Source organism: Castor canadensis, chromosome 2 (assembly GCF_047511655.1).
Source record: "Castor canadensis chromosome 2, mCasCan1.hap1v2, whole genome shotgun sequence".
NCBI lineage: Eukaryota > Metazoa > Chordata > Mammalia > Rodentia > Castoridae > Castor > Castor canadensis.
The window spans coordinates 181,696,005-181,723,485 of NC_133387.1; the positions used below are offsets into that span (position 1 = coordinate 181,696,005).

Below are 27,481 nucleotides of genomic sequence, written 5' to 3' on the forward strand. Positions count from 1 at the left end.
AGGACTGCTCACCCTGACCCAAGGAGGAATTCCTTAGACACAAAGGTGGCACTGGGGTTAGAGCCAATGAACCATGTACACAAGCCTGGTAATTCTGGCTAGTGAAGTCATAAAATCCTGAGAAAATGCCCTGTGCTCCACTGCCCTCTACTACCGAAGAAGACTCCCCATCCATTGGTTACCTACCACCATGCTAAATCATAAGAGACCTAACACAGTTGGGGTAGGGGTCACTGGGCCCTAAAAGTTTCTCCTGTCCTACAGACACCTGTGATGTGACATCCCCTTGGGACAAACAGGCTCAGGCAGCACAGTGGCCACCTGCTTTCTCACTGACTATGCCTCACAGGCTCCTTTGTGGTTCCTCTCCTTCACTGTTTCTGGACAGTTCCTTTCTCTGGCTCCCACTTACTCATCAGTGTCCAGGGTAAGACACAGGTTTCCAACTTGCCTAGGTCCCTGTCCCTTCAGAGTGACCCTGTGCTGAACCACAGGGGGTCCCTGATCTTGGTCATTCCTCCAAGGCTCTAGGCTCTGGCCCCTAAGATCTCCTCCTTCCACACTTTTAGAGTATAGCTCCTTCTTCTCCTCCTATCTCCCCACCACCCCGATGCAGTCACACATGACTCTCTTCATATCTTTCAACCCCACCCTCGCCATCCGGCCAGCAGCAAACCAGGCTGCCTGGAATATGACTCATCCCTTCCAGCTTTTGGACACTCAGACTGGGGGACAGAGGCAAAAGAGAGCTTGGACAGGGACACCAGCTTGGGGGAGGGGGCTTAAGAGGGCTGTCTGACAAGCAGCCAGGTGAGAGACTAGGGGTGATAACATGCCTGGTAGACATGCCCAGTGCTTATGTACACACAGGTCTAATTCCATATATTGGGCCTGATTAACAAGGAGAGTATTGCCCGTTGCATGTGTATTGGAGCTCCTGTGTGGAAGGTATGTAGAATTAGGTCTCAAGTATAATGCTGCTTAAAACAATGCAGGGCTGGGGATGTAGCTCAGTGGCAAATCTCATGCTTAGTATGAGTGAGGCCCTAGGTTCAATCCCCAGCACCAAACCAAAACCAAAACCCATTCGGGTTACTGTGGGTAGAATGACACACTTCAAATACGTGGTTGTCAGGGTCCTACCGTCATTAAACAGTCCAGCCTCCCCCTCGCCTTTCCTGGAGCAGCTGTACCACCAGTTCCCAAACTTCCCCGCCCATGGTAATCATTTGGAATTCTTTAAAGAACACTGCTGCCTGGCTCCCACCCTTAGACATTCTGGTTCAGTGGGGAAGGAGTGCATGGGAGTCTTCAAAGTTCCCTGGGTGACTCTAACTTGCAGTCAAGCTTGGGAGCCATGGAGCCATGCATTCTGGCATTCTGTTAAGAGTTATAGCTCAGCCAGCCTGGTGGGCATCAGTTTGAGGCAGAGCTCAAAGTGACACAGGATGACCACCTGATACTCCACGCTGCTCATGGACTCTGCAAGCTAAGCTTGGGGCATCAGTGTCCTACAGTGCATTCATGACTGACTGCTTTGCTGGCTTCAGGTCCATGGAGAGAGGGTAGGGTGGGGGGCAGTCCCAGGAAGCCTATTTGGGAGGGTGGGTAGGGCTGGAGAGAGAGGACTGACTAGCGGCTGGGATCCATCTGCAGTCCTGGGTACTCTCAAGATAAGGATGACTGCTTCTGCCCTCAGTGATTGACTGGCTAGCAATTTTGAAGCTTCAAGAAGGTGACAACTGTACAAGGCGGTGCACACCTGTAATCCCAGCACTAGGGAGCCTGAGGCAGGAAGATCTCAAATTTGAGGCCAGCCTGGGCTACATAGTTAGACCCTGTTTCAAAAAACAACAAAAAAGGAGAAGGTGATGATGAGGGATTCAAGCTCCCCCAGGCTTGGTGCTGACTGCTCTTTGTGACCTCGGGTCCATCACTGAACTTCATGAGTCCACATCACAGGAAGGATGCTGGCTGGGAGGTTATGTGAGTCACATTCACAGAGCTAATGGCTTCTCTACTTCCTGAGCACTCAACAGAGTATGTGATGTGAAGTGAGCATTTCAATATGCACTACCCTGCTCAGTTCTCCCAATAGCCATGGGACAGGTACCATGACTAGTCCCATTTTACAGATGAAGACATGAAGGCTTAGAGAGAGCACACAGCTGGCCCGGAGTTAACTAGCTAATGAGCAATAAGCCAGGCCTGTCTCAAGCAGCCAGTTTGGACTATCTCTCTCTAACGTGGTTAGATAGCAAACATCACTATTCCTATGAATCCACACACACACACACACACACACACACACACACACACACACACCCCAATTTCCAAGCCTTTTTCTTACGGGAAAAATCATTACTTCTAGACAGGACTGTGTGGTGGACGCGTACCAAGAGCTATCAGACCAGGAATGACATTTTGAGAAGTGATTTGGCAAGTGACCCACCTGGAAGCACTAAACTGTGGAAGCCACTTTGGCCAATATAGGCAGTGCACTAAAGTGCGGGTAAATACTGGTCCTCTCTACCCCCATGCACCCCAACTCCTCCCTGTCCCAGGTCAAGGGAAAGAACTAGAGTTGGAGGGGACCTTGGAGAGCTAGCTTCCTCTCAGTACCTTCCACTCCCCACTCCTTCCCTTGCTGATGAAACTGGAGATGCCAGCGGTGGGTGTGAAATGCCAGCTTCTGGGTCAGAGGCTAACTTTCAAGGCAGATTTCAGAAACCTGGGGTGTGTGTGGGGGTGTTGAGCCACTATAGGGATTAAAATGAGGTGCTTGTCACTAGTTCCAAACGCTCCTTCTATTGCTTGCTCTAACCCAACAGCCAGATGCCCCCATTATACTCAGGTCAACCTCCAGTTGCTCACCCCAAGTCCAGCCACCACCAACCCTTTCACAGCTACCTGGGCACACCCTCTCCTCTCCCCTAGGGGCAGAGCAATAAAATCCTGCCAGCTGTAGCCACAGGCTATAAAAGCTCAGCCCTACCTGCTGCCTTTCTTGCCCGGCCCAGCCTCAGCCAGCTTGCTGGGGCCTTCCCAGGGATGGGCCAGTCTCCCTCCAGGGTTCCAGTGCAGCCACAGCACAGTGGGTGGGAGGGTGGAAGACTCAAGAGTCTGGCCTGTGGCTCACTTTCAAGGTCAAATGGCTTAGAGGGGAGATTATCCTCAACTCCTGATGGGTTCAGTCACTAATTTGGGTTTCCTAAGCCAGAACATAACCTTAAAGGCACTATCGACTTCCCTTTCTTCACACACAAGAGAGGTTGCCTGAGAATCTGCATCAAGAACTCAGCGTGGGCCTGTGGTACAAGTCACCAAGTCTTCCCATCTGTGACTGCTGCTTCCAGCTAAGTGCTATGTCAGTGATGACTCAGTGGTGGGCCTCACCCCTATTCCACTGAACGCTGCATCTCCCCCTACTCCTATGGTCCATGACAATCTCACTGGGTCCTTAGCCAAACTCTGTCCCTCTCCTCTCAAAGTCCCAGTCAGCTCCTAGCCTCTAGGCGGGAGGAGAGGTGGCTGTGGGGCCTTGGACTTTCTCAGCTGCCCTGCTTCACCTTTGTTCCTGCCTGAGACTTCCTTTCACTGGGGGAGGGTTGGGGAGCTCGCCTTGAATACCTAAGACTTACTGGCCCTCTTTTCCTCCAGGTTTCTGGCTACTGGGTCACTATTACTCACCTCCCACCCTTCTAGGCCCATTTCCTGATACCCGCCCAGCACCTTCTCTCTCTGCATTCTGGTCATTTCCACAACATATACACATGCTGAATAGAGACTTCTCTCTGACCCTCTACTCCCAATCTGGGCCCAAATGTGGGGCCAGTCTCCTGACAGGCAAGGTAAAGGGGGGACACCTTTTCCTGAGGGAGGGAGCCTCATGTGGGGACCTATCCTCAGGTCCTCCTGCTGGAAGCTTCCCAGCCTTCCAAGCCAAAGAGGAGAAAAATGCTCTCTAGCTGGGGAAGGACCAGGAGATAGGCAGCTCTGCCCAGAGGAAAGGGATCAGGGAGAGGTAGTTCAGGGACTTCAAAGTGTCAGGGCTTGAAGCCACCTCACTGCCATGTACAGAGGTGAGAAACAGGGCCACAGAAAGAGAGGACTTGTTCTAACCACACAAATACAGGGAGAACTCAAGAACTCTGTTATCATGGTAGATTTCTCCCTCCAGTCACAGGGAATTTAGTCCAAGAAGAGAGGCCGTTGTTAAAATGAACTCTTTTAAAGGAGGGTCAGTTGGAGAACTGGAGGAGGACATGGGGACAGGAATTGGTCAGGCGTGAAAAGGGGCTTGAGTGGCCAAGGGGCGAAAGACTGGAGAGGGCAGCAAAGGAATTTATTGAAGGGCCCGTGTCTGGGTGCTGCGAAGTGCAGCAGTAGAGAAGAGGCTGAAGTGACCCTGGGAACCTCATGTCTCCGTCCTAACCCTGGTCATCCCGGGTCTGCAGGCTTGTGTGCGCCTGGGACGGCCCTGGTGCAGGGGGACTAAGGTGGCAGATCCCGTCCAGGCAACAGAGGGTGCCTCACCTTTTTGAAGTCTGCCACGAAGGTGATGAGGGTACCGTCGGGCTTGCGCAGGTCGAGGCTGATGCTGTCGGCATCGCTGTCCGCCTGCAGGCTCTCCTCGGTCACCTGGCCGTCGGGCAGCCGCACGCGGACCCGCAGCTCGGCGGGCGCGCCCACCCCTGCGCCCACGCCGCGCGGCGCCCCCAGCAGCGACAACAGCAGGAGCAGCAGCGCGGGGCGCGCCGTGGGGACATCGCGGCGACCAGGAGGGCGCATCCCCGGGGGCCGCCGCCGGCCTCCGCGGCCCCGGCGCGCAGCGTGGAGGCTGGGAGAGGAGCCGGCAAACTTCGCCCGAAGTTGGGAACTAAGTACCCCCGGCGTCCCCGAGTGCCTGTCCTGGGAATGCTGTCCTGGGGGGGGAAGGGGGCGGGCAGCAAGGTACCCGCGACGTGGCGCGGACGCACGTGGGCTGCGCTCAGCCGCGCACAGGCGGCTCGGGTCCCAGACGGCGCCCCGGGCCTGCGCCCCGCGCCCCGCCGCGACCCCGCCGGCCCCGACTCCGGCGCTCGGGACTCTGTTGTGCACTTTTCATTCAATCCCACCCCCCGTCACTTCCTTCAGAAAACAGAAACCACCAGGACCTGCCTTAAAGAGACCGCGCACCTCTCGGCCCTTAAAGGGCCCGCGGCTGCCCGGGAAGGGGGCGGGGAGCCGGGACGGCCGCTGCTCAGCGGCTTTGTGGGAAAGGGCTTTTTCTCAGTGTCCCTCCCCGTCGCGCCCCGCCAGCGGCCTGGGGCCGTGTCAGGAGTTTGCCTTCCTCGCAGATCCCTTCCTCCCAGCAGGGGCGGGACCGGTGACGCCCCCCCCCCACCCGCCGCACCCCTTTCCCCCGCCCTCCTAATTTTTGGCTTGTTCTTGCGCCACGTGGATGAAATAATCGGGCTTGGACTTTTAGGGTTTTTGTTAGGTCTTTTATTTCTCTGACACAGCGAATTTCTCCAAAGCGTCTGCAAAATCAGACTTTTTCCCTGGCATTTCTCCTTTTTTCCTAGGCTACATCGGAGAGTAGGGCTGGAGTTCTCACCCAGCGCTGGCACCCATCAGGTGGGAGACCTTGGTAAGTGAGGCCCCCATCAGGACACAGCCCTCCAAGCGCCCACATTTTGGGAGCCCCCGTGCAGCTTTGCTCTCCAGGCGGTCCCCCTTCGCTCCTTTTCTCAGTCCTGCCCACCTCACCGGGGCCCCCCGGTTCTCTCCGTGAACACATCCAGGAAAACGTTAGATTCCAGGCCACTCGGAACACCGCACACTAGCGCTCCACCACCATCAGAGACTGTCCATCCAACAAGCTACAAGTACCATGTAACCAAAAGAACACTGGGCGATCTGGCTCCTCTGTGCCATCTGGGCACGGTTTAAAAATTCTTTGCGCTCAAATGTTCTCTGATGAATGTATAATGAGGGTGGCTGAGACCCACGCTATCCTGCCAGTCCCATGGAAGAGAAAGCCCCAGGGGAGTGTTTAGAATCTATTGTTCCCCATGTCCATTTCCAATTCTGTTTGTTCTAAGTCCCCTGTTGTCTCTGTGTTGTCCATGGCAGGTGGCTAAAGTCCCCTCTGCTCTGCAGCCCCCTTCCCTTCTGGGGTGTTCCAGCACAGGGCCCCGAAGACTTCAGGGTAGGCAGAATCTACTTACTACCAACGCTGGGCCCTTCTTATTATATGCTTTTGCCTAAATTTAGGACTGAAAGGATGTTAAGAGATTTTTGTAACTCAGAGTTTTCCAAGTTTGCCTTATCTCAAGAGTCACCTGGGTGTTTGCTCAAGAACACAGATCCAGGACCCCTAAACCTAGGGACCAGACTAGGGAAAAGAACTGAGAGTTAGCAAGGGCCCACATAACACTTCATACAGGGGTTGAGGGTGCACAGAGGTTCTAGAATGAACAGCATCTTTCCTAGGTCCCTAAGGACTTTGTCTTCACCTTAGAGAGATGGGGCTGACTGCCAGAGAATAACTGGCTTGCTCCCCACAGTTTCGCACCCTGAGCTGGCAGGACTGGAGATTAGAGATGCCATGGTCTCAAAATTGGCCTCCTGCCTGGCAAGATACTAGATGTCACCATGGCCTCATAGCTAGGTCTTCCCTCATGAGTCAGCCCCACAGTCATTATGGGCCTCACCCACATTTCCTAACTTCCTGTTTCAGGTCCAGTCCCATCCATCACTGGCTTTGCCCTTGGTCATGTTCCCAGGCCCCTGACCCTACCCCACCCTCCAAGAACCCAGAATAAGTAGGTGAAGTAGCCTTGGATGTCTGATTTCTTTTTTAGATCTCTCATTCAAACTTTGGGTTGAATTGGAAACAAGTATAGACGACCTCATCTCTTCCCCCACCTCTTCTCCATAATTAATATCCTTCTCTATTTCAACCACAGATCAAACCAGAGTTTTCTTTTAAAATGATACTTTGAAATTCTTCAAGCCCTACTTACCTTTGTCCCTATTCCTTCCTTGTGAGTTGATCTTGCCAGGTCTTCAAGATCAGGAAATCTCAGGTTTCCTAGCAAGACTTTCTTAGCTATCTACTGACTTACAGCTCTACGCCACCCTCCTCTCCTCTGCCTCTGGACTCTAACAACAACAATAATAATTATAGCAGCTACTGTTCATTGTATTTTATTTTATTTATATTTTTTTTTTGGTGGCACTGGGGTTGGAACTCAGGAACTCATACTTCCTAGGCAGTTTTTAAGCCATCCCACAAGCCCCATTCATTGTATTCTTTTGACCAGGTCCAGTGCCAAGTTATTTTACATGGATCATGTTATTTAATTTTCAGGGCAACTCTCCAAAGTACATTCTACTCTTACTTAGCCTCTTTTTACTAAGAAACCAAGTCTTAAGTAACACACCCAAGGTCACACAGGTAGTAGAGTCAGCAGAGACTCAAACATAAGTCTGCCTGACCACAAAGCCCTTGCTTTTAATCACAGAAACATCTGCCTGTCTGTAACCCTTGATTTCTTCCAGTCCCATTCGGGCACACATCCTGTGTTATCTTTTCCTGTTATCTAACGGTATTTGTGTGGCAATGGTAACCTCAGCCAGGCTGTCAGTTTAAACAGGCCAGCTCAGTGCTGGGAACAGAGAGTGCTTCCCTTAAACCACCCAGGCACAGAGGCATCCATGCAAGGTAAAAACTCTTGGAGGAAAAGCTCTAACAAGCCAATTACCCCTACTCCAACCAAACAGCCCTCATTGTCAGAAGGTTCTTTATGTCTAGCTCAAGCTCTCTGCCACATCACAAACCAATTTCCTTTCCTTTCTCCTCTCTAGCCCTAGGAGAGTGGTTTCTAGTAGTGGTTCAGAGCGAGGTCATCAGAATCTCAGTCCTGGAGTTAGGCCACTCGTGAACTGTGTGACTCAGTGAGCCTCTTTTTTTCATCTGTAAAATGAGCACATAAATGTTTACCTCACTGGGTTGTTTTGAGAATTAAATGAAAAATTGTGTGTGCAACAGTTCACACCGTGTTTGGCATGGTACAGACCCACTAAAAGGTAGTTGCTAATGTTTAATATTATTTATTCTTCCCTGTTGTATCAAACACTAAAACCATGTCTGATCACACATGCCCATCACCTCATGCATGCATGCACAGACACACACGAGCATTCACTAATATTCTGCTTCTATCTACTCCAGCCTTTTATTTTTTTTGCAGCTCTAGAGCTCTGAAACTGGGTGGTGAGCAGTACTTCCTCTTTGCTTTTGGTCTGAGTGTGACTTGGTCTGGTAGTAAGAGAGAGGCCACCCCAGCTCACAATTTGTGACCAACAGGGTGCCACCAGGGCATGTAGAAGGGTGAAAGGGAAATGGACCCAGGACCTCAATGATGAGAAGGGGAAAGTGGGATAGGGAGCTTGTTTGTACAACATGGAAGGCTTTTCTCCCTGCTTCTTTTCCTGGGTGGCTGTTGGGTTTGGGTTGCGTTTCAGCCCTCTGTCACTGGGGTCTTGCAGATAGGGTTGGATACTTGTGCTTTAAGTATAGGGAGAATCCAGAATGGATGGGGAGGTTCTTTTTCTATCTCTCAAGGCCAATTGCAAGGCTCCAGTGACTTCACTGCTAGAGAAGAAGTGCAAATTAGGTTTATGGCATCCCCTGATTACAGTTACATCAACCAAGGGCGTGATGGGAAATGGGCTGCAGAAGCAGCGGGAAGAAGGAAGAGCGGACCAGATGGCAAGGGGGACAGCCATTGTCCCAGGTGCGAAACAAGGCAGAGGGGAGCTTTAGAGGCAGTTGTGCTAGGCGGTGACTTTTAGGAAGGAAAAGGAGGTCTGAATGATCTAGTTGCAAGGGAGGGCAAATGTCTGCTCACTCGTTCCAGGCCTGGGGCTCTAGAAGGTCCTGAGCTCCCCACATGTTACTCCCTCCATTCATCACCCACCTACTCATTGTCATCTGGCACATAGTGAGTCACTGTGCTAGGTGCCAGTAGTATAGCTGTGGACCAAGGCAGGTACAGCAACTCCTTAACCTGAGATGGAACCTGCTACAAGGAGCATCTAAACAATTACAGCAAAAGCAAAACCTGAAATTAGAACTGTCACATCTAGTACCATGGGGAAGGAGAGGAAACCCTGGCCTAGACCAGGAGGCCTTCTTAAAAGGCTTTGCTGGGTACCACTCAGACTTAAAAGATTAAATCAGGATTGACTGACAAAGGGCTATTCCAGGCAAAGGGGACAATTTGTATATAGGCCTTGAGTCTGGTGGGGTTAGAAGAAACTTTGCCAAATAGATGGGACATGATGAGGGAGGCTAGTTGCTTGAAACCTCACAGGAGAATTTGACAATAATCAAGAAATGCAAGGCCTTGTGGGGCACACTAGCATCCACATTTGGTTTTGTTTTTCCAAGAGCAGTGGGCAGTCATTGAAAGGTGTTATGCAAGCTGGTGACATGATCAGACATGTGCTTTGAAAGATCACTGTAGAAACAGGACTGTAGTCATCTAGATGGGAGGTGATGGTGGGCTGGACCGTGCGGGGAGGCGGGGTGGAGATGTAGAGAGGTGTTCACCTTCACCTTTGGAAGTAGGACTTGAAGTTTCTTTGGGCTGGAGAGGGCGTAAGAAGGAAGGGTTCTGGCTCAGGCAGTTGGGTGTGTGTGTGGCGGGGAGCACTGTGAGTTGAGATGGGGGGAGCACTGTGAGTTGAGATGGGGAAGCCTGGGGTACAAGTCCTAAGATTCCTTTATTGGGGGTTCTTCAGGTACTCATCGCTCTTTGCCTTTTATTGTCGTGATCTCACAACATGTGAATAGAAACCAAAGGGTACAAAGAAACTGAGGCCAGCTGCTAGTGGCCCCACTATTGGAAGCCTGGCATCCTTCCAATAGTCCCCTTCTTTGGCACCACACAGGTTTCCACTTGTTTCCTGTCCTTTGGAGTCTGGGTACTGGACCTAGCTCCTCTTTCTGCCCATTTCGTCATGCCTAGTGTAGTGTCCTGTATACAAAGGGTGCTCAATAATCATACCTTTGGTAATCTAAGGCCCAGTGTCTGCCCTGGAGAATCTCCTTGGTCATTGATCTGTCAGGAGCAGGGATCTTTCAGAGCAGGCTGGGCCTCATTGTCCAAACAAAACCTCTGGCTATTTTCGAATTCCAGTGTTCCTCTTGCCCCTGGAGATCGGCTTAGTGCAGATCACTGGAGACACAGGTGTCTGTCCCTGAGAGCATCCTGTTTCTCGTGCTCCTGACAGTCCCTATGCTCAGGGACCTCAGAGTCTTCTCTTGGGCCCTGCCCACTTCGGTGAAGAGCTGTAGCCACCAGTGCCAGCAGAGACCTTGGGCAGGCCGTCTGCAACAAGGGGATGGATCTGGCAGGGTCTGTGTGCCTGTGCCAATGACATTTTGAACGGGTAGCCCGAGGAAATTTATTGCTTAAGAGAAAAAAAAGCAGCTGGGTTTTCAGCCCAGGCTTTTTTTTTTTTTTAAACTGCTCTTGCAAAATGAATATACGTGTTATGGCTTGGGATGAGAGGTCCTGCTTTTTATTAGAGTGGGTGTGAGCAAGTTGGGCCTGGAGAGGGGCCATTTCTGCCCAGAGCCATCAGCTTGTCTCCTTTCCCTGTCACAGTTGTTGTGAATTCCGTTAGCAACCGAGGACCTCTGGCTCTTATCTAGCTGCTGCTATCACCAGGGCTTAGGCGAGGGAGTCTAAGGGCCTAGTGTTACCTGGAGAGGGAAGGTCGCTTACTTCTCTAGTGGAAAGAGTCACCCTCCTTGCCTAACCTGGGGGTCTCAGAACCACTGTCACTATATTTACATTTGCTTATTTTTTTTAAAGATTTATTTTATTTTTTGAAACAAGTGGAAACCTATACCATGTTTTAACGATGGGAGAACAATATGATAAAAAGGTATACATACACCGAGCATATTTCCAATTAACATCCCAAGAGAGCTTCTGTTTTATTTATTTTCAAGACAGGGTCTTGATATGTAGCCTAGGCTGGCTTTTAACTTCAGATCCTCCTGCCTCGGCCTCCCAAGTGCTGGCATGGCAGGCATGTATCACCATGCCCAGGTCCCCCTAAAAAAAAGTTAAATAGACGTTATTTCTTAGAGCATTTTTAGTTTCACAGCAAAATTGAGAATAAAGCACAGAGTTTCTATATACCTTGTGTAGCCACATACATAGTTCCTCACCATAACAAGCCCTACCAGAGTGGTTCATTTGCCACAGCCCATGAACCTACACCCCATACCATTATCACCCCAAGTCCGTGGTTTACATTACGGTCCACTCTAGTGCTGTGCGTTCTGTGGATTTTGACAAATTCCTCATTTTACTATCATATTAGGATGGTTCCTCTGCCTTAGAAATTCCTTCTGACTGCCTATTCAGCCCATTTAAAAAAAATGCACATAAAAAAGTAAAGAAAAAAAAATGTTTGCAGGGCGCCAGTGACTCACACTTGTAATCCTAGCTACCTGGGAGGCAGAGATCGGGAGGATTGAAATTCGAGGCCAGCCTGGGCAAATAGTTTTCAAGTTCTCCATCTTCAAAATATCCAGAGCAAATTGGACTGGAGATGTGGCTAAATTGGTAGAGCGTCTGCTTTGCAAGTGTGAAGCCCTGAGTTCAAACCCCAGTCCCACAAAACGATATTTTTTAATGCATATAATGGTTTTAGGGTATTTCAAAGAAAATAAAACCTGACCAATATTTTTTTTTGAAGTTTTAGCAAGGATTTATGTTAATATAACAGGATAAAGTAGGGGGAAATTTAAAAAGAGAAAGAAAAGCACCTTCTGCTAAAAGTGCAGGGGCAGGGGACAAGTTCCCCTGCTTGATAATTTATTTCAAATTATCTTCTGAACTTACACCCTTCTCAGTATTATTTCATACATGTATTGATGGCCTCTACACATCGTGTATGTGTGTGTGTGTGTGTGTGTGTGTGTGTGTGTGTGTGTGGTACTGGGGTTTGAACTCTGTGTCTGGTGCTTGCTAGGTAGGTGCTCTTACCGCTGAACCACTCTGCCAGCCCTTTTTTGTGATGGGTTTTTTCAAGATATAGTCTCTCAAGCTATTTGCCCAGTTCTGGCTTCGAATTGCTATCCTCCTGATCCCTGCCTCCTGAGTAGCTAGGAGTAGATGTGACACACCAGTGCCCAGCTACGCATAATTTTTTTTGATGGGTCCCATTATCTATGGCTATGTAGCCCAGGCTAGTCTTGAACTCACGATCCTCCTACCTCTTACCTCCTCAGTGCTGGGATTACAGATGTGTATGACCACACCCAGTTCCTTACATCATCTTTAATAGTTAGCATACCATGGTGTAAACTATTCTTACTCTAATCATTTGTGTGTGATAATTTTTCTCCTGTATCATTTTATAGAAAATATTTAAAAGGAGACTATGAATTATGATTCTGATTCTTTTTAGGGCAGTTGAACTCTAGGACATAAGCTTTAATTCACCCCATCAGCCAGCCCTACATCTAGAAAACTGAGACAGTGTTCTCTTTTCACGCTTGTGAAAGTAAAAGATCCACCAGTTGGCACTGGTGGCTGGTGCCTATAATTCTAGCTACTTGGGACGCTGAGAGTTTGAGATTGGAGGTTCCAGACCAGCCCAGACAAATAGTTTAAGAGAACTTCATCTCCAAAATAACTACACTAATATGGACTGCAGGTGTGGCTCAAGTGGTAAAGTGTCTGCTTTGCAAGAGTAAAGCCCTGAGTTCAAGCTCCAGTCCTGCTACACACACAAAAAAGTCCTGTAATGTCCTCAAGGAATTCAATTACACATACAGGAACTTATGCTGAGCATGGTGACACACACCAGTAATCCCAGCAGTTTTGAGGTTGAGGCAGGAGGATTGTGAGTTTGAGGCCAGCCTGGGCTTCATAATGAGACAATGACTCAAAAAACAACATGGACAAAAATCAAACAAAATTCCCCCAAACACAAAAAACAAAAACGCAAATACAGGATATTAACTAGCTTTCAACTAGAAAGTCTTTTCTCATGAATAGCACACATTTTCTTTTTTTTTATTGTTTTATTATTCATATGTGCATAGAAGGCTTGGGTCATTTCTCCCCCCTGCCCCCACCCCCTCCCTTACCACCCACTCCGCCCCCTCCCTCTCCCCCCCACCCCCTCAATACCCGGCAGAAACTATTTTGCCCTTATCTCTAATTTTGTTGTAGAGAGAGTATAAGCAATAATAGGAAGGAACAAGGGTTTTTGCTGGTTGAGATAAGGATAGCTATATAGGGCATTGACTCACATTAATTTCCTGTGCGTGTGTGTTACCTTCTAGATTAATTCTTTTTGATCTCACCTTTTCTCTAGTTCCTGTTCCCCTTTTCCTATTGGCCTCAGTTGCTTTTAAGGTATCTGCTTTAGTTTCTCTGCGTTGAGGGCAACACATGCTAGCTAATTTTTTAGGTGTCTTACCTATCTTCACCCCTCCCTTGTGTGCTCTTGCTTTTATCTTGTGATCAAAGTCCAATCCCCTTGTTGTGTTTGCCCTTGATCTAATGTCCACATATGAGGAAGAACATACGATTTTTGGTCTTTTGGGCCAGGCTAACCTCACTCAGAATGATGTTCTCCAATTCCATCCATTTACCAGCGAATGATAACATTTCGTTCTTCTTCATGGCTGCATAAAATTCCATTGTGTATAGATACCACATTTTCTTAATCCATTCGTCGGTGGTGGGGCATCTTGGCTGTTTCCATAACTTGGCTATTGTGAATAGTGCTGCAATAAACATTGGTGTGCAGGTGCCTCTGGAGTAATCTGTGTCACAGTCTTTTGGGTATATCCCCAAGAGTAGTATTGAATAGCACAGATTTTCTTATCTTGAATGGAAACTTTCCACTTTGTCCTCAGTGTGGACAGATTCTGTCACCTGCAAATAGTCTGTGCACATCAGAAGGCTATGATCAGTAATTGGAATCACTTATGTGTGCTAGTATTCCGCAGGTCACTACCCTAGGCTCTTCATGAATTCTTTGCAAATCAAAGTCCACCCTTTCAGGTAGGTACTGTCATTATTTCTATTATTATTACTATTGGTGGTACTGGGACTTGAACTCAGGGCCTCACACTAGTTAGGCAGGCACTCTATCACTTCAGCCACTCTGCTAGCCCTGTTTTATGTTGTGTACTTTTGAGATAGGGTCTCAAGAACTATTTGCCCAGGGTGGCTTTGAACTGCGATCCCTGATCCTCCTGATCTCTGCCTCCTGAGTAGCTAGGATTACAGGCGGAAGCCATTGGAGTCTTTAATTGGAAGGTGGGGACCTTAAAGTTCCCCTTGGTAATTGCGGTTGCCCCAGATGCTCTTGGACAAGATTGGAGGAGACCAGAGCAGGTTTCAAACCCGAGACCTTGGGTGGGGCAACCCTTGGCTTCCTTCCTCCAAGGGCAGAACCCTGGCAGCCCTTCCTCTGTGCACAGACCCTGCTCCTGGCTTCTCTTCGCCTTTGTCCCTCCCTGCTATTAACAATGACTCACAGATCAAAGGACGCCCAGCAGGGATCCTTAACAGTGGGGAGCTAGAGTTTGGGGTCCAGAACTCTGGAAGCCATGTGCAGACCTTTGAGTCTATGTTCATCTTTCTGCAAATACAATTCTTTCTCAGGGATCCCTGACCTTGGATTGATGTGAGTGGGAGAGCAACCCTGTAGGGTTTCTTCTGTGTGAACTAGAACTTCTCTTAGAATTTTGACAACAACTTGGAACTTCAGCAGGAAAAGTCTCATCCCAACCACAAAAGGGAACGGGCCAGGGATGCACAGCACCTTGTCCTTGAGTGGAGAACTGGAGCAAGGCAGGTCTTGTGTTCAGATTCTACAGAACCATTCATATAGACTCTTGGTTCTACTCCCTCTCTCGCTCAAGTACTTTGTCATCAGTCACTGTTCATTGTGCAAGGCTTTTGCACTGGGCATACAAATGCCATCCCTCTGTCATTCCCAAGTCAGTTAAAGCGTAGCTCTGTAGACCTACTAAAAATACAGTACTCAGGAGGCTGAGGCAGGTTCAAGGTTGGCCTGGGGTACCTAGGGCAACCTTATCTCCAAAATCAAAACAAACAAGGCAAGCATTGGTAGCTCACACCTGTAATCCTAGCTACTTGGGAGGTGGAGATCAGAAGGACTGTGGTTAGAGGCTAGCCCCAGCAAATAATTTGTGAGACTTCATCTCCAAATAACCAGAGTAAAATGGACTGGAGGTGTGGCTCAGATAGTAGAGTACCTGTTTTGCAAGTGCTGAAGCGCTGAGTTCAAACCATATTCATGCTAAAAACAAACACCAAAACACACAAAAAACAAAAATAAAATAAAATAAAAATACAGGTTCCTGAGGGCTGGGAGTGGTAAAGTGTTTGCTTAGCATGCATGAGGCCCTGAGTTAAATCCCCAACACCAAAAAACAAACAAACAAACAAACAAACACGCTTCTGGTCCTTGACAGGCATTGCCCATTCCTGTGCATTTTAAACAGGCTTCCAGGGCACACAATTAGTTTGAGAGCCTTGTGTCTCCTCTCAGGTGCAGCCCTTGGCATTGGTACGCAGCAGAGTCCACAATAGGGTTGTACTTGAACAGTGTTTCTTGGTGCAGGAACACAGTCTGACTCTTTCACAGGAGATGGGAGCCCCATCCTTCCCTCTCCCCTGGCTTTCTGCTGCCCCTCCCACAGGCTGGGCCCTGTGAGGCCTGAGGGAAGGAGGGGAGGAGCGGCTTGCCTGTCCACTCGACCACAGCCGCTGCTCTGGGTGTACAGCTTGGGCATGTGAACCCTGAGGGCAGGGAGGCTATCCCAGCATGCACTGCTCTATCTTGACTGGGCAAAGATCTGATGGTACCAATTAACGTTAACGAGGATCCCTCTCCGCCTGGGCCTGTTTTGAGGCTTTGCTAATTAATACCTGTATGGTCCCTTGGGTCCTAGAATGAGTGGTCTGGGGAGACCTGGCGGAACTGTATGGTTTCAGCCAAAAGGATTCTTCTACTCAGAGTAAACCGAAGGAAATTGAGGCCTGGATGGTGGAAAATGAATGTAGAACAATCCTGGAGCACTACCTCCATAGCAGTGCTGGTCTGAATGCTTTCACGCAGCCTCACACATTTCATCCCCACCTGGTTCCAGGAAATGGGACTTACCATTTCCCACCTTTTAACAGAAGAGGAAAGTGAGGCACAAGCTTTAAGCCAAGGTCACACCCAGCCCATCTGATTCCCATGGCTGAGCTCCTACCCTCCAGAGCTTGTGGTGCCCACATAGCCCTGGGTCTCCACCCTGGCCTTGACCTCAGCCTTTTTGCCCAGGACCAGGTGTCTGCCTCCAGGCTAGGTCTGGTGGAGTTGCTGGCATCTTGGCAGCCCTAGACTCTCTCTCCCAGCTGTGCCTTTGGACCTGACTGTGGACCTCCTGTTCCTGGACAGGATAAGGCAATGGGGAGGTGGGGCAGGGCAAGGGCAGGTCCTTCCCCTCTCACTTCTTAGTGTCCTAAGGAAGCCTCTGGGTGAACCTTCACCCTGTGTCCTCCAGGACAGCGCCGGTCTCCTTCTTTACTGTGGACTCCTCCCATCTCCAAAACACACCTCCATTATAAACACACGGTCAAAGTCTTATCCTTAGGCACATGCCTCCAGCATGACTGTGGGGCCACTCTGAGCAACTTTCTAGGAACTGGTGGGCTTGGGGTCATTGATGGTATCAGTCAGCATCTCCCAAACTTTGGGTTTGTATAAAGATGGGCACGTGCTGGAGCTCCAAAGTGAGGGGTGTGTCAAGGGCTAGGGGTTCGTTTACACAGGCCAGTTCTGAACTGTTTTTGCCACTTCATCGCTGGGTGGCCATAAATCAGAGACTTAACTCACCCCTAAGATCCAAGGCTTCAATTCTTCGTCAGGAAAACAGATCTGATGACTCCTATCCCTGGAGTCGTCATGAGTGTTAAAGTACTATACTCAACATCCGGGACTCCTCACCCTACAGCTCTATCTGTAGGGCCAGGGCCACGCATTGGCTTTCACAACTGGGCCTGTGGCACAGAGAAAAGTCCACACAGCCGCCTTCGGGCCTTGGCTGCACAGCTCGAGGTACCTAATAAGTGCTCTCCAAACGGCTCAGTTTTCTCAGGTTTTCCATACGTGGTTGGTCCATGGCAGCACTGGCAGTAGCGCTTTGGATTTATTAACTGGAAGCAATGGAGGCCAATTTGGGATAAGACTGAGCTCCTGAGGAGGAGAGTCACTGAAATGCAGAGTGATCTCTGTGGTTCCTGCTGGGAGTTCTGTTTTCTCAGTTTTCCTTCTCTCCCCTCCTGTTGCCAGACAGCCTCCATGCACCCTCCCAACTCCCCATCCTGGCTCCACATCTGGATTCAACTAGGAAACAACAGGCTTTCTGTGAATGCCCCCACCTTCCTCTGCTCTCAGTTCTCTGCTTCAGAACTTTGATTTTTAGGGTGTGGATGGTGGGTGAGGGTAGTGGGAGTGGGGGGGGCAGTTGGGAAAGCTTTAAGATCTTTTTTCCCAAACCTATAGGGTTAAGTCTGCACCCACAGACATTTTTAATTTTTCCTGTTTTACCAAGGAGCCAAGCTCCAATTCCTAGCTGGCAATGGGTTCGGGGAGTTGGGGTGCCTCAAGGAGAGACTGCAGTGGTCCAACCTCTACCCAGACTCCATGCCAGGGAGCACAGCCTTCCCTCCCTGCCAGGGAGCAACCCTGCTGGGCTCCCAGAGGCCAGGCAGTAAATTGGAATGCAGCAGTCACAGTGGAAGGCAGCTGTAACTCTCATTAAAGTGACATCAACCCCACCGCGGGAGGATGCTGTAAATCCAGGGAAAGGGGGCATTCATCCAGGGAGAACCGCAGAAGCAAAGAAAAAAACCCATAAATAGAGGAGACGTGGTGTCTGGAACTAATGGTGAGGCCCTCCCTGCCCAAGGCCATGCTGAACGAGGGGTGGAGGTGGGGGTGGGAGAGAGCTAGAGGCCCAAGAGGGAATGGGGGCTCTGAGCCAGGCCTAGGGCCTCATGCACTGAGGGGCACAGCCAGTCGATTGTCCTCGGCCTTTTCTGCACAATCTTGGGCTGAGGCTGGCACGAGAGCAGAGCTGGCTTGTGTCCTGGGGAATGGTCGGGGACCTGTTGCTCTTCATGGGTTTTCCCAGGATGAGAGGAGCTGTTGGCACTTTTTTTTTTTTTTTTTTTTTTTGGCACTACAGGGCTTGAACCCCATGGCTTTGAGCTTTCTAGGGAAGTGCTCTACTACTCCAGCCACATGCCTCAGCCTGGCCATTAAGATTTCGTTGGCTCTCCTGGGAGAAATCAGCTGTGGGCCAAACTCTGGACTCACAACAGTCACCTGAATTCAATTCCTGGCTCTGCTACTTGCTTCTATGCTGTGGGCCTTGGGAGAGCAGTTTTTCCCTTAGGAAGCCTCAGTTTTCCTCCAGTGAAAAGGTAAGATCGCCCCTACCTCCCAAACTCAGAGAGGAGACCCAAGTAGAAAACACGGACCATGTCTGCTGGCAGTCTGTAGGTGCTGTTTGTTGAACGACTAAATGAATCCACAAGCCTGGTACCCCAGACACTGAGATTTTTCTTTCAGATCACACATCCTCTACCTGAGTCTGGTGTCAGTCACTAATTTGCTGAGAGATGTTGGGTAAGTCATTTAAGTTTCTAAGGTTTTTATTTAAAATAAAAACCAGCAGTTGTCAGAAGCTGACAACTCCACCGTGGTGGAGGGTGCTGTGTACAGAAATACCACCCTTTGCTTTTGGGGCTCTGGAGTGGCCTAGGTCTCTCAGTGTCTATGAACTCCCAGCAGGCTGCATTCTAGAACCTTTCTCTTGTGTTATTCCAGACTTTCTCCTCACCATAAACACCAGAACCTTGGACTGTGCTGGGAGGCCACCCCACCTTTGCTCTCTGGCTCTAGTAAACAGTGGCATAAATGACCACCCTGTTCTAACTAAGGGTCAAAGTCAACCATGCTCTTCTGAAGGTTCTAGTGAGAAAAACGTGTGGGTTGGAGAGCTCATGGGCTCCCATCCCAACCCTCAAGTTTCAGTGTGCCTGAGGGTCACCTGGAGGGCCAGACCCCACTGCCAGGGCTCTGTTTCAGCAGGTCTGAAGGGAAAGAGAACCTGCACTTCTGACATGTCTCCTGGCGATGCTGAGTTGCTGGCTCTGGGCCACACATCGAGGACCACTGACTTAGAGTAACGGTGTCAGAACCCAGGGTTGCCTTCCTCCATCAATGCAGGCTTGCAGCTGCAGCAGTGTGCTGGCTTAGGCAGACTCCAGCGCTCAGACATCTAAGTCAACCCTCAGGGGTCCCACCATTCACAGCTGTGCAAAGAGCTGGGGGAGGGGGCTCGGTGACATACTGATTCCTGGGGGTGGCACAGGCATCTGTCTGTTTAACCAGCTCCCCGGGTGACTGCTGCATGCCTCTGTAGGAACCTCTCCACATGGGGCACTGGTATTAGAAACTCAGTTTCCTTTGAAGGCCTCTCTCGCTCCTTCCTACCAAAAAGGCCTAGAGAAAGAGGGAATAAGGAAGAGTCAAGGCAAGGATTACATCAGCTAAAATGTTCTAGGCTGTAGAGTCCAGCAGAAACAATTGAAAAGAAAAAGAATAAAAGCAGGCTTTGAAATAACTGAGAAATGATGCCTGAAAGCTGGACTTGAGGAAGAAGACTTGGTTTGCCTCTGTGGAGGGCCAGACAGATGTGCATGAGGTGAGAGTCAGCCCTGCCAAGTTATAGCATGCTTCCAGGGCTTAGCTCACTCCTAGAGCAGGGGCTGCTGATGGACACAGGTGGCAGCTGAGACTTCCTGGGTCCAGGTGCAGGGGCAAAAGGGGAGCAGGTCATAGGGCCACCTGCTTCCTCCCCAAGACATTGTGAGGCACTCAAGGAAGCATTCTGGGGTGCCAGATCTGTGCCTCCTGTCCTGGTACGCAGTGCCCTCTACCCCTTATGAAGGCCAGATCTGAGTCTAGCCCTTTCAAGGGCAGCATTGTCATGGCGCTCAGGCCCCTGCTGCCTGCACACCCCACCACTTCCCTCCTGCAAGAAGCAGTTCTCTCACCAGCCCTCAGAGCACAGCTGTCCAGCATCCTTGAGTGACCCATTTTCCTCATCTCACAAAGGGACACAGCCTGACAGGAAGGAGTGAACTTGAGGAGCACACGAAAGAATAACTGGTGTTAGGACTGACTTAGACATTATGGTGTGTGTGGTTTCTATGTTATAATAATGGCACAGGTTTCCAAGCCTTTCACAACTTGTATTAGGGCTTTTTATCCTTTCTGCAACCCTATAGGAAGGCAGAGAAGTTTTTAGAATCCTTTTAAACATAAGGCAGGGCATAGTGGTCCATGTCTGTAATTTCAGCACTGGGGAGGCGGAGGCAGAAAGACCATGGGTTCAAGGCCAGCCTGGGTTACATAATGAGATCCTGTCTGGAAAAAAAAAAAGAAAGAAAAAGGAGAGAGAAGGAAGAAGAGGGAGACAGAGGATACTGAGGATAGAAAAAATGAAAAGATTCGTTTAAATCCATACATGGGCCCAAACAGGACCATCAGCTTTCTCATTCCCAGACAGCCTCTCTGCTGAAGCAAGTTTAGCTCACTTCTTGGAAACTGGTATTAGTTGTGGGGTCAAGGAGAGAGATGATAGCATTGTATGCACATATGAATAATAAAAAAATAAAAATTAAAAAAAATCAAATGAGATTTAAGTACAGTAAAAAAAAAAAAGGAGAGAGATGAAATGTGTGGTCCAGTGTATCCTTTAGGGTGGAGACACTGCCCCAGGTGTGCAGTGATGGCCGGGAAGGCCCACAACTATGTCGCCTGAAGAGAGCTGGGGTGCCCAAGGATAGGCCCCATCTTGATGTGGGGACCAGCTTGCATCCAGTGATCTGCTGATGTGGGGAGTAAAGGGCCAGCCTCCTTGCCTTAACTTCGGACATCTCTGCTGGTCACTCCAGCACAGAGCTCTCCGTGGGACTGGCTGAGTCCCAGCCAGTTCCATCAACATCTCCAGCAGTTCCATCAACATCTCCCTCAATCCAAGCCTCCTCCCTTCACTCCCTGATGGGGTTCATTCCAGTAAATGCATCCAAATCTCTTAGAAGCCTGACCTAAGACAGAAGAAGGAAGCTAAGGTCAACAACATACTTTCTTTTTTCTTTTTATTTATTTTTTATTGTTTTATTATTCATATGTGCATACAAGGCTTGGGTCATTTCTCCCCCCTGCCCCCACCCCCTCCCTTACCACCCACTCCGCCCCCTCCCTCTCCCCCCCACCCCCTCGATACCCAGCAGAAACTATTTTGCCCTTATCTCTAATTTTGTTGTAGAGAGAGTATAAGCAATAATAGGAAGGAACAAGGGGTTTTGCTGGTTGAGATAAAGATAGCTATACAGGGCATTGACTCACATTGATTTCCTGTGCGTGTGTGTTACCTTCTAGGTTAATTCTTTTTGATCTAACCTTTTCTCTAGTTCTGGTCCCCTTTTCCTATTGGCCTCAGTTGCTTTAAGGTATCTGCTTTAGTTTCTCTGCGTTAAGGGCAACAAATGCTAGCTAATTTTTTAGGTGTCTTACCTATCCTCACCCCTCCCTTGTGTGCTCTCGCTTTTATCATGTGCTCATAGTCCAATCCCCTTGTTGTGTTTGCCCTTGATCTAATGTCCACATATGAGGGATAACATACGATTTTTGGTCTTTTGGGCCAGGCTAACCTCACTCAGAATGATGTTCTCCAATTCCATCCATTTACCAGCGAATGATAACATTTCGTTCTTCTTCATGGCTGCATAAAATTCCACTGTGTATAGATACCACATTTTCTTAATCCATTCGTCAATGGTGGGGCATCTTGGCTGTTTCCATAACTTGGCTATTGTGAATAGTGCCGCAATAAACATGGGTGTGCAGGTGCCTCTGGAGTAATCTGTGTCACAGTCTTTTGGGTATATCCCCAAGAGTGGTATTGCTGGATCAAATGGCAGATCAATGTCTAGCTTTTTAAGTAGCCTCCAAATTTTTTTCCAGAGTGGTTGTACTAGTTTACATTCCCACCAACAGTGTAAGAGGGTTCCTTTTTGCCCGAATCCTCACCAACACCTGTTGGTGGTGGTGTCAACAACATACTTTTTAAAATATGTTTTTTAAGTTAGTCTCATTTAATACAACAAATGTGCATAGCACTGGGGATTGAACTCAGGGCCTTGTGCCTGCTAGGCCAGTGCTCTACCACTGAGCTCCCCTCCACCCCCCCCCCCCGCCCCCGCCCAGTAATGTGAAATAAACATTTCTTCTATTTTATTGTTGGGAAAAGTTTAACGCAAATGTCAAAATCACATGCTAGCTAGCAAACCTGGATGCTAATCCTGTCCACTTTGATTTTGAGAGCACATACTCTAGTTACTGTCCACTGTCAGGGTAGAGGAGACCCTGATCTTGACACTGACCTGTGAGGTTTAAACTGGAAAGGAGCTGGCCGGCCAAAGACTTGCCTGTGTGTTCCAGTGGAGATGCAAGCACTCAGATGGGGAAAAGGAGGGACCACATGTGATGATCTTCCATGGTCAAGGGTACCCTTGGTGAAGGATGACCTCAGGATAACCACAGGCTTGAGTCAGAGCCACAGGCACTGCCAGCCCCTGCCAACAACCAGTGGCGAATCTTCTTTTTCCCAGGCCCCCTGTGCTGAGTCTGCTGACTCTCCCCTTGGGGACTCACCACCTTGGTTCTGATGCTTAGTACTAATTAGTGGTTCTTGGTAAGCTCTGGTATCTATTTGAAAAGAGGCATATTCAGCTTTGTCCTGTCACCTGGAGATTCTGCATGCATATTTTTGTAGAAACAAAAGTAACTCTTTCACATTCTATTAAGTGGTGATTGATTCTGGCTGGGGGCGTGGCACAAGTGGTGGAGCAACCTGCCTCACAAGTACAAGGCCCTGAGTTCAAACCCTAGTACAGCCAAAACAACAAAAAAAAGAGCTAAGTTCTGGGCTAGAGGTGAGGCCCAAGTGATAGAGCACCTGCCTAGTAAATGCAAGGCACTGAGTTCAAACTCCAATACTGCCCCCCCCAAAAGAAAAAGGAAGGAAGGAAGGAAGGAAGGAAGAAAAAACATATTTTAAGCTGGCACTTCCACTGGGACAGAAGTTGGAGACATGCAGCCTTCCTGAGAAGATGAGACTGGGCGAGGAGGCAGGTTATCTAGAAGTAAGCTCTATTACTATTAGCATTATTTTTGGGTTCTGGGTATGGAACCCAGAGCATTGCACGTGCTAGGCACTGACCCATGCATGTCCTGAGCCCTAGAAATGACACCCACTTGTCCTGGGGCTAGGAGTGTAGCTCAGTGGCAGAATCTTGCCTAGTATACTCGGGACACTGGATTTGATCCCCAGCACTGAAAAAGAAGAAGAAGAACAAAAACAATGCATGACCCTTAGAATGCTCAACCAGTGTGTGCAGAACCCCCCGAACCCCAGTAACGGGGAGTCGGGTGTGTGCACCAGGACCACCACCGTCATGAAGGAGCTGAGGTGAGGGCCCTTCCTGATCTGGGCCTTGGTTTTCTCACCTGGGTGGGGAATGTTCTTTCAGCCACAGGAGGAGGAGGAGTGTTTGTGACTGCTGTCTTCTCTCTCTCTCTGTCTCTCTTTTAATCTTTGTGGGAAGAATCCCATGGTTCCACTTGTTTTCGCTGAGCCGTTTGTTAGCTGAGGTGTTTGCATGCTGAGCAACACACATTCATGTTTTCCTCCTTAGCAAAACATTAATTATCCCACCCAGTAACCTTTCTCTCGGGTATTTTGTTCTTACCACTCCCTAAGTTGTGGGGCACCAAGCAATTTCTGTATTTTCTCATCATCTCAGCAAGCTGCCTACAGTGTCTAAGGAGAGAACTATCCCACTCAGCTGGACGCAAGCCCCCCTCCACGCCCCATGGTGGCACCCAGTACTTGCACAGCACCCAGTGCACCTGCTGTCTCAGCGCTTCTCACGCTGTGTGGGAGATTTATCGAGTCTCCAGGAGGCTGTGAAGGTACTCACGTCAGTATTCCCAATACCCTGGACAGTGCCCGGCACACAGTAGCGTCTCGTTGAGTAGTGTCTAAGCAGATAAATGAAGGACTGAATAAAGGACATGCAGCCCAGCCCCTGGAGCCATTGTTCCCACTGGCACCCCTAGCCCATCTCTTGCTTGTTCACATAAGGAGCTGTTATAAGTGCATCTTTGCTGTCCCTGGCTTGGTCAGTCCCATCCTCTGCCACCACCTGTAACCATCCTCACATATCAACCAGCCAGTGCCAGCCCAGCTTCCTCTTCTCAGGTCTCACTTTAGCTGAGGGTGAAAAAAACCAAAAAACAAAAACAGAAGGAGGGCTCAGGGCCCTGGAGCTGGGTTGGGAAGGCTCCAGGGAAAAGATGCAGAGCTCAAAAGCACCTTAGCCATCATTGAGTGTCAACATTCTTTCTCTTCCCAGCTCAGGACAAAGGAGTGAAGGCTCAGAGAGCTGAGACATCTGGCTCATGTTCACCTATGTGGTGAGTGGCGGAGTTGGGACTCAGGCCCCAGACAGCTAGTGAGAAGGAAGACTTTCCTAATTAACTCCAAGTACAGGGCCTTTCTATCCCCTGTGCTGCCACACTGTGTGTCATAGTGAGGAAGAAAATGGCCTCATCATCCCCATATGTGCAACACACACCCATTACGTCTCCTGGCTCATTCAATCCCCCCATGGCAGCTGAAGCAGGCAGAGTGGCCAAGGCTTCTCCATTTTGCAGACGAGGAAATTGTGGCACAGAAGGAAGAACTGAACTGCCCATGGTCCAGTGGCTGAGTTTGGGCTGAAGTTCCAAGTCCAAGGCTCAAGAACCACCACACCTACCACATGTCCTCTCCAGTCACATCCCTCTGCTACTCTGTCCCTTCTTTGGAACTGTGAGGCATCTGAGTCAACTTGGCTCCAACAGAATTCTGTATGTCCTGCTCCGAAGGTTGTCCCTGTGGGTGATGACCAGAGCCCAGGATGCCTCCTCCCTGCCTAGATAAGGGCTCTCCCGATGGTGTGACCTCTCCTTGGGGGCCTGAAACTTTGGGCTCTAGGCTTAGGGCCTGAAGGGCTGGAAGTCTTCAAAGGAATCTTATCAGTGAGCTCTGCACACACTGGATAGCCCTGCTAAAAACCTAAATAAATACCCTGGAGTTCCTGACCACACCTCTAGGCCTTGTCAGTTGTGTTTGCTGAGACAAACACCCTCCTTCAACTGGGGAAAGTTAAAAATGAAAGTGCCCCCTAGCTTTCATCCTGCCCAGCTTTGGAAAGTGAGCAGACAGCTTGCAAAATCATTTTCATGCAGTCCTGCCTATCCCCACCACCAGCCAAAGTCACCCGGCTCTGTGGCCCTAAAGCCAGGTGAGCTGCTTTCTCGAAGGGTGAGACACAGGGTACTGGCTTGGTCCATACTCTCAAGGGGTGAAGGAGGCCTCTAAGATGGCATGAGTGAATAAGCCACTTTCCTCATGCATTTGGATCCTCACTATTCAGCTGTGCTTTAGATAAAGGCAACAGTTTGACTGCTCTGAATCAATGTGTGTTCTCAAAGATCAGACTTTTGATCTTTTCTCAAAGATCATAACCTGTTTCTATATAGGACTGGTTTCCGTTGGCTGGCTGAGGGTGAAGATATGGAGGGAAAACATACCTGATTTTTTCCTGTTTACCTGAACATCCATTTTTTCCTGTCCTCACCCCTATAATGTAAGCTGTCATGCTATAATAGGTTCATGTGGGAGCTTTCCATGCATCAAAGTCATACAGTTGAGTCTTGCTGCTGTATAGAGTTTTCCTGTTAATTGGAAATGTCTAAGGCCTTCGTGTCTCACGGTCAAAAGACTTTGCATTCTAGTAAGCTAGGCCAGGGGACCATTGACCTATTTGCATCACTGTCCTGCTCGTACACCTGATAGCCCCCCACTGCAAATGTTGAGTCTGTTTTTCTGACCTTCAAGGCACACCACCATCTTACTCTTGCCACTGACCTCCATGCCCCCATGCCTTGGCACACATGAGGTTTCCTTCCTCCTTCCCTCTCTGTTTCCCTTCCTCCCCCACTCAGAGGGACTCAGTTCTCTGGAGGGTACTGGCGAGGGGTTAAGTAGTGTTAAATAACTGTTGACAGTGTGAATTTCCTGTAATGAGCACCCTTTAATGCCCCCTCTCATGGGCAAAACTGTCAGGGGTGTGCCCTTTGGCCCCTTGAATAATAGCTGACAGGCCATTCTCTCCTATGCCCCTCTTCCTTGAGCACAGCAGCCCCTCTTTTGGGATGTCCTCATGGCATCCCAGTTGCTGTGACCACTTCAATGGACACCTTGAGGAAACTACACTCCAGCTTCAAGGAACACTGCAACTACAGTGCTGCTGAAGTCACAAGGACTCCAAGGAACTTGTACCAGCTTTGGAAGACTCTACTCTGGACAAGGTGCTCTCACTCAGGACTGGAGGGGGAAGCACCGCCCCAGAGACTCAGCAAAAAGCCTGCAATCGGTGCAATGCAAAGTTTGTGACCGATCCTTATGTAAGGTTTGTGACTGATGGAATTACAAGCAGAGCACAGGCATGCCACACTCCTCTTCTAACTAAATAAACAGACTGGTGGTCTTCTGGTTAGTCCGTGAGACTTCTATTTACTGACTGTTTGCTGTTGCAATGTTATGTCCCGATAACAACACAGAGCAGGCTGAGCTTGTTGCACTAAGAGCAGACAAAAATAGGTGGCTGAGAGCTTCAGAGAACCACTAAGGGTTAAGAGCCGAGGGTCCCGACACCCAAAATTCAGAGCTGTACTTATGGTTGCTGAAGTAAGCTAAGCCCAGGCAGTAAGCCTCTGGCTCGAGCACCTAGAGCAATAACCCTCCAGCTTTGAAAGCTGGAGTAACAGCTTCTCGTTCTCGGCCTTAGGGCTAAAAAAAAGCCTGTGAAATTCAGGGCTGTCAGTGCTGAGGAGCTGCCCCTTTGTCCATCTTCCTCCTCCACTGAAAGAGCCCCTGATGCTAAGTGCTAAGTGCTGGGGATTCAGTCACTAAATGCAGTAAACAAAGACCCCCAAGGCCTTCGCTCTCACCTAGTTTATACTGTCTGGGTGGAGACAGATAACAGATATTCACATAAACAAGATAAATTATATGCTGAGAATATAGTAAAACAGGCTGTGCTAGGAAGTTAGTGCTAGGGAGTTCTGTGAGGGTAGGAGCGAAGCTGAATTCTCCTACCCCATGACCTGCACAGGTAAATGCTGCCCTGGCGAAGGTATCCCACATGCTGCCTCCTCCAGGAAGCCAACACACTTCACTTTT

At 49.3% G+C, this 27,481-nt stretch overlaps 1 protein-coding gene and 1 long non-coding RNA gene across 8 annotated transcripts in view; one reads left to right on the top strand and one right to left on the bottom strand.

Moving 5' to 3' along the window:
- Positions 1 to 5,323, bottom strand: part of Oaf (out at first homolog) — a 17,774-nt gene extending 12,451 nt beyond the window's left edge. The window contains exon 1 of the mRNA XM_020160929.2: positions 4,537 to 5,323. Within this exon, the coding sequence (XP_020016518.2) occupies positions 4,537 to 4,791 (255 nt within the window). The 5' untranslated portion in view covers positions 4,792 to 5,323. The remainder of the gene's footprint in view (positions 1 to 4,536) is intronic.
- Positions 2,963 to 27,006, top strand: LOC141420889 (uncharacterized). Of its 7 annotated transcripts, none has more exons than XR_012445595.1 (5): positions 2,963 to 3,367; positions 5,568 to 5,632; positions 18,302 to 18,744; positions 23,994 to 24,162; positions 24,606 to 27,006. It is a non-coding gene; the product is annotated as an uncharacterized lncRNA (long non-coding RNA). The 7 variants fall into 7 exon arrangements; XR_012445596.1 differs by lacking the exon at positions 2,963 to 3,367 and having other exon boundaries at positions 5,416 to 5,632; positions 18,302 to 18,539; positions 18,688 to 18,744; positions 24,606 to 27,005; XR_012445593.1 differs by lacking the exon at positions 2,963 to 3,367 and having other exon boundaries at positions 5,416 to 5,632; positions 24,606 to 27,005.
- The last annotated feature ends 475 nt before the right edge of the window (positions 27,007 to 27,481 follow it).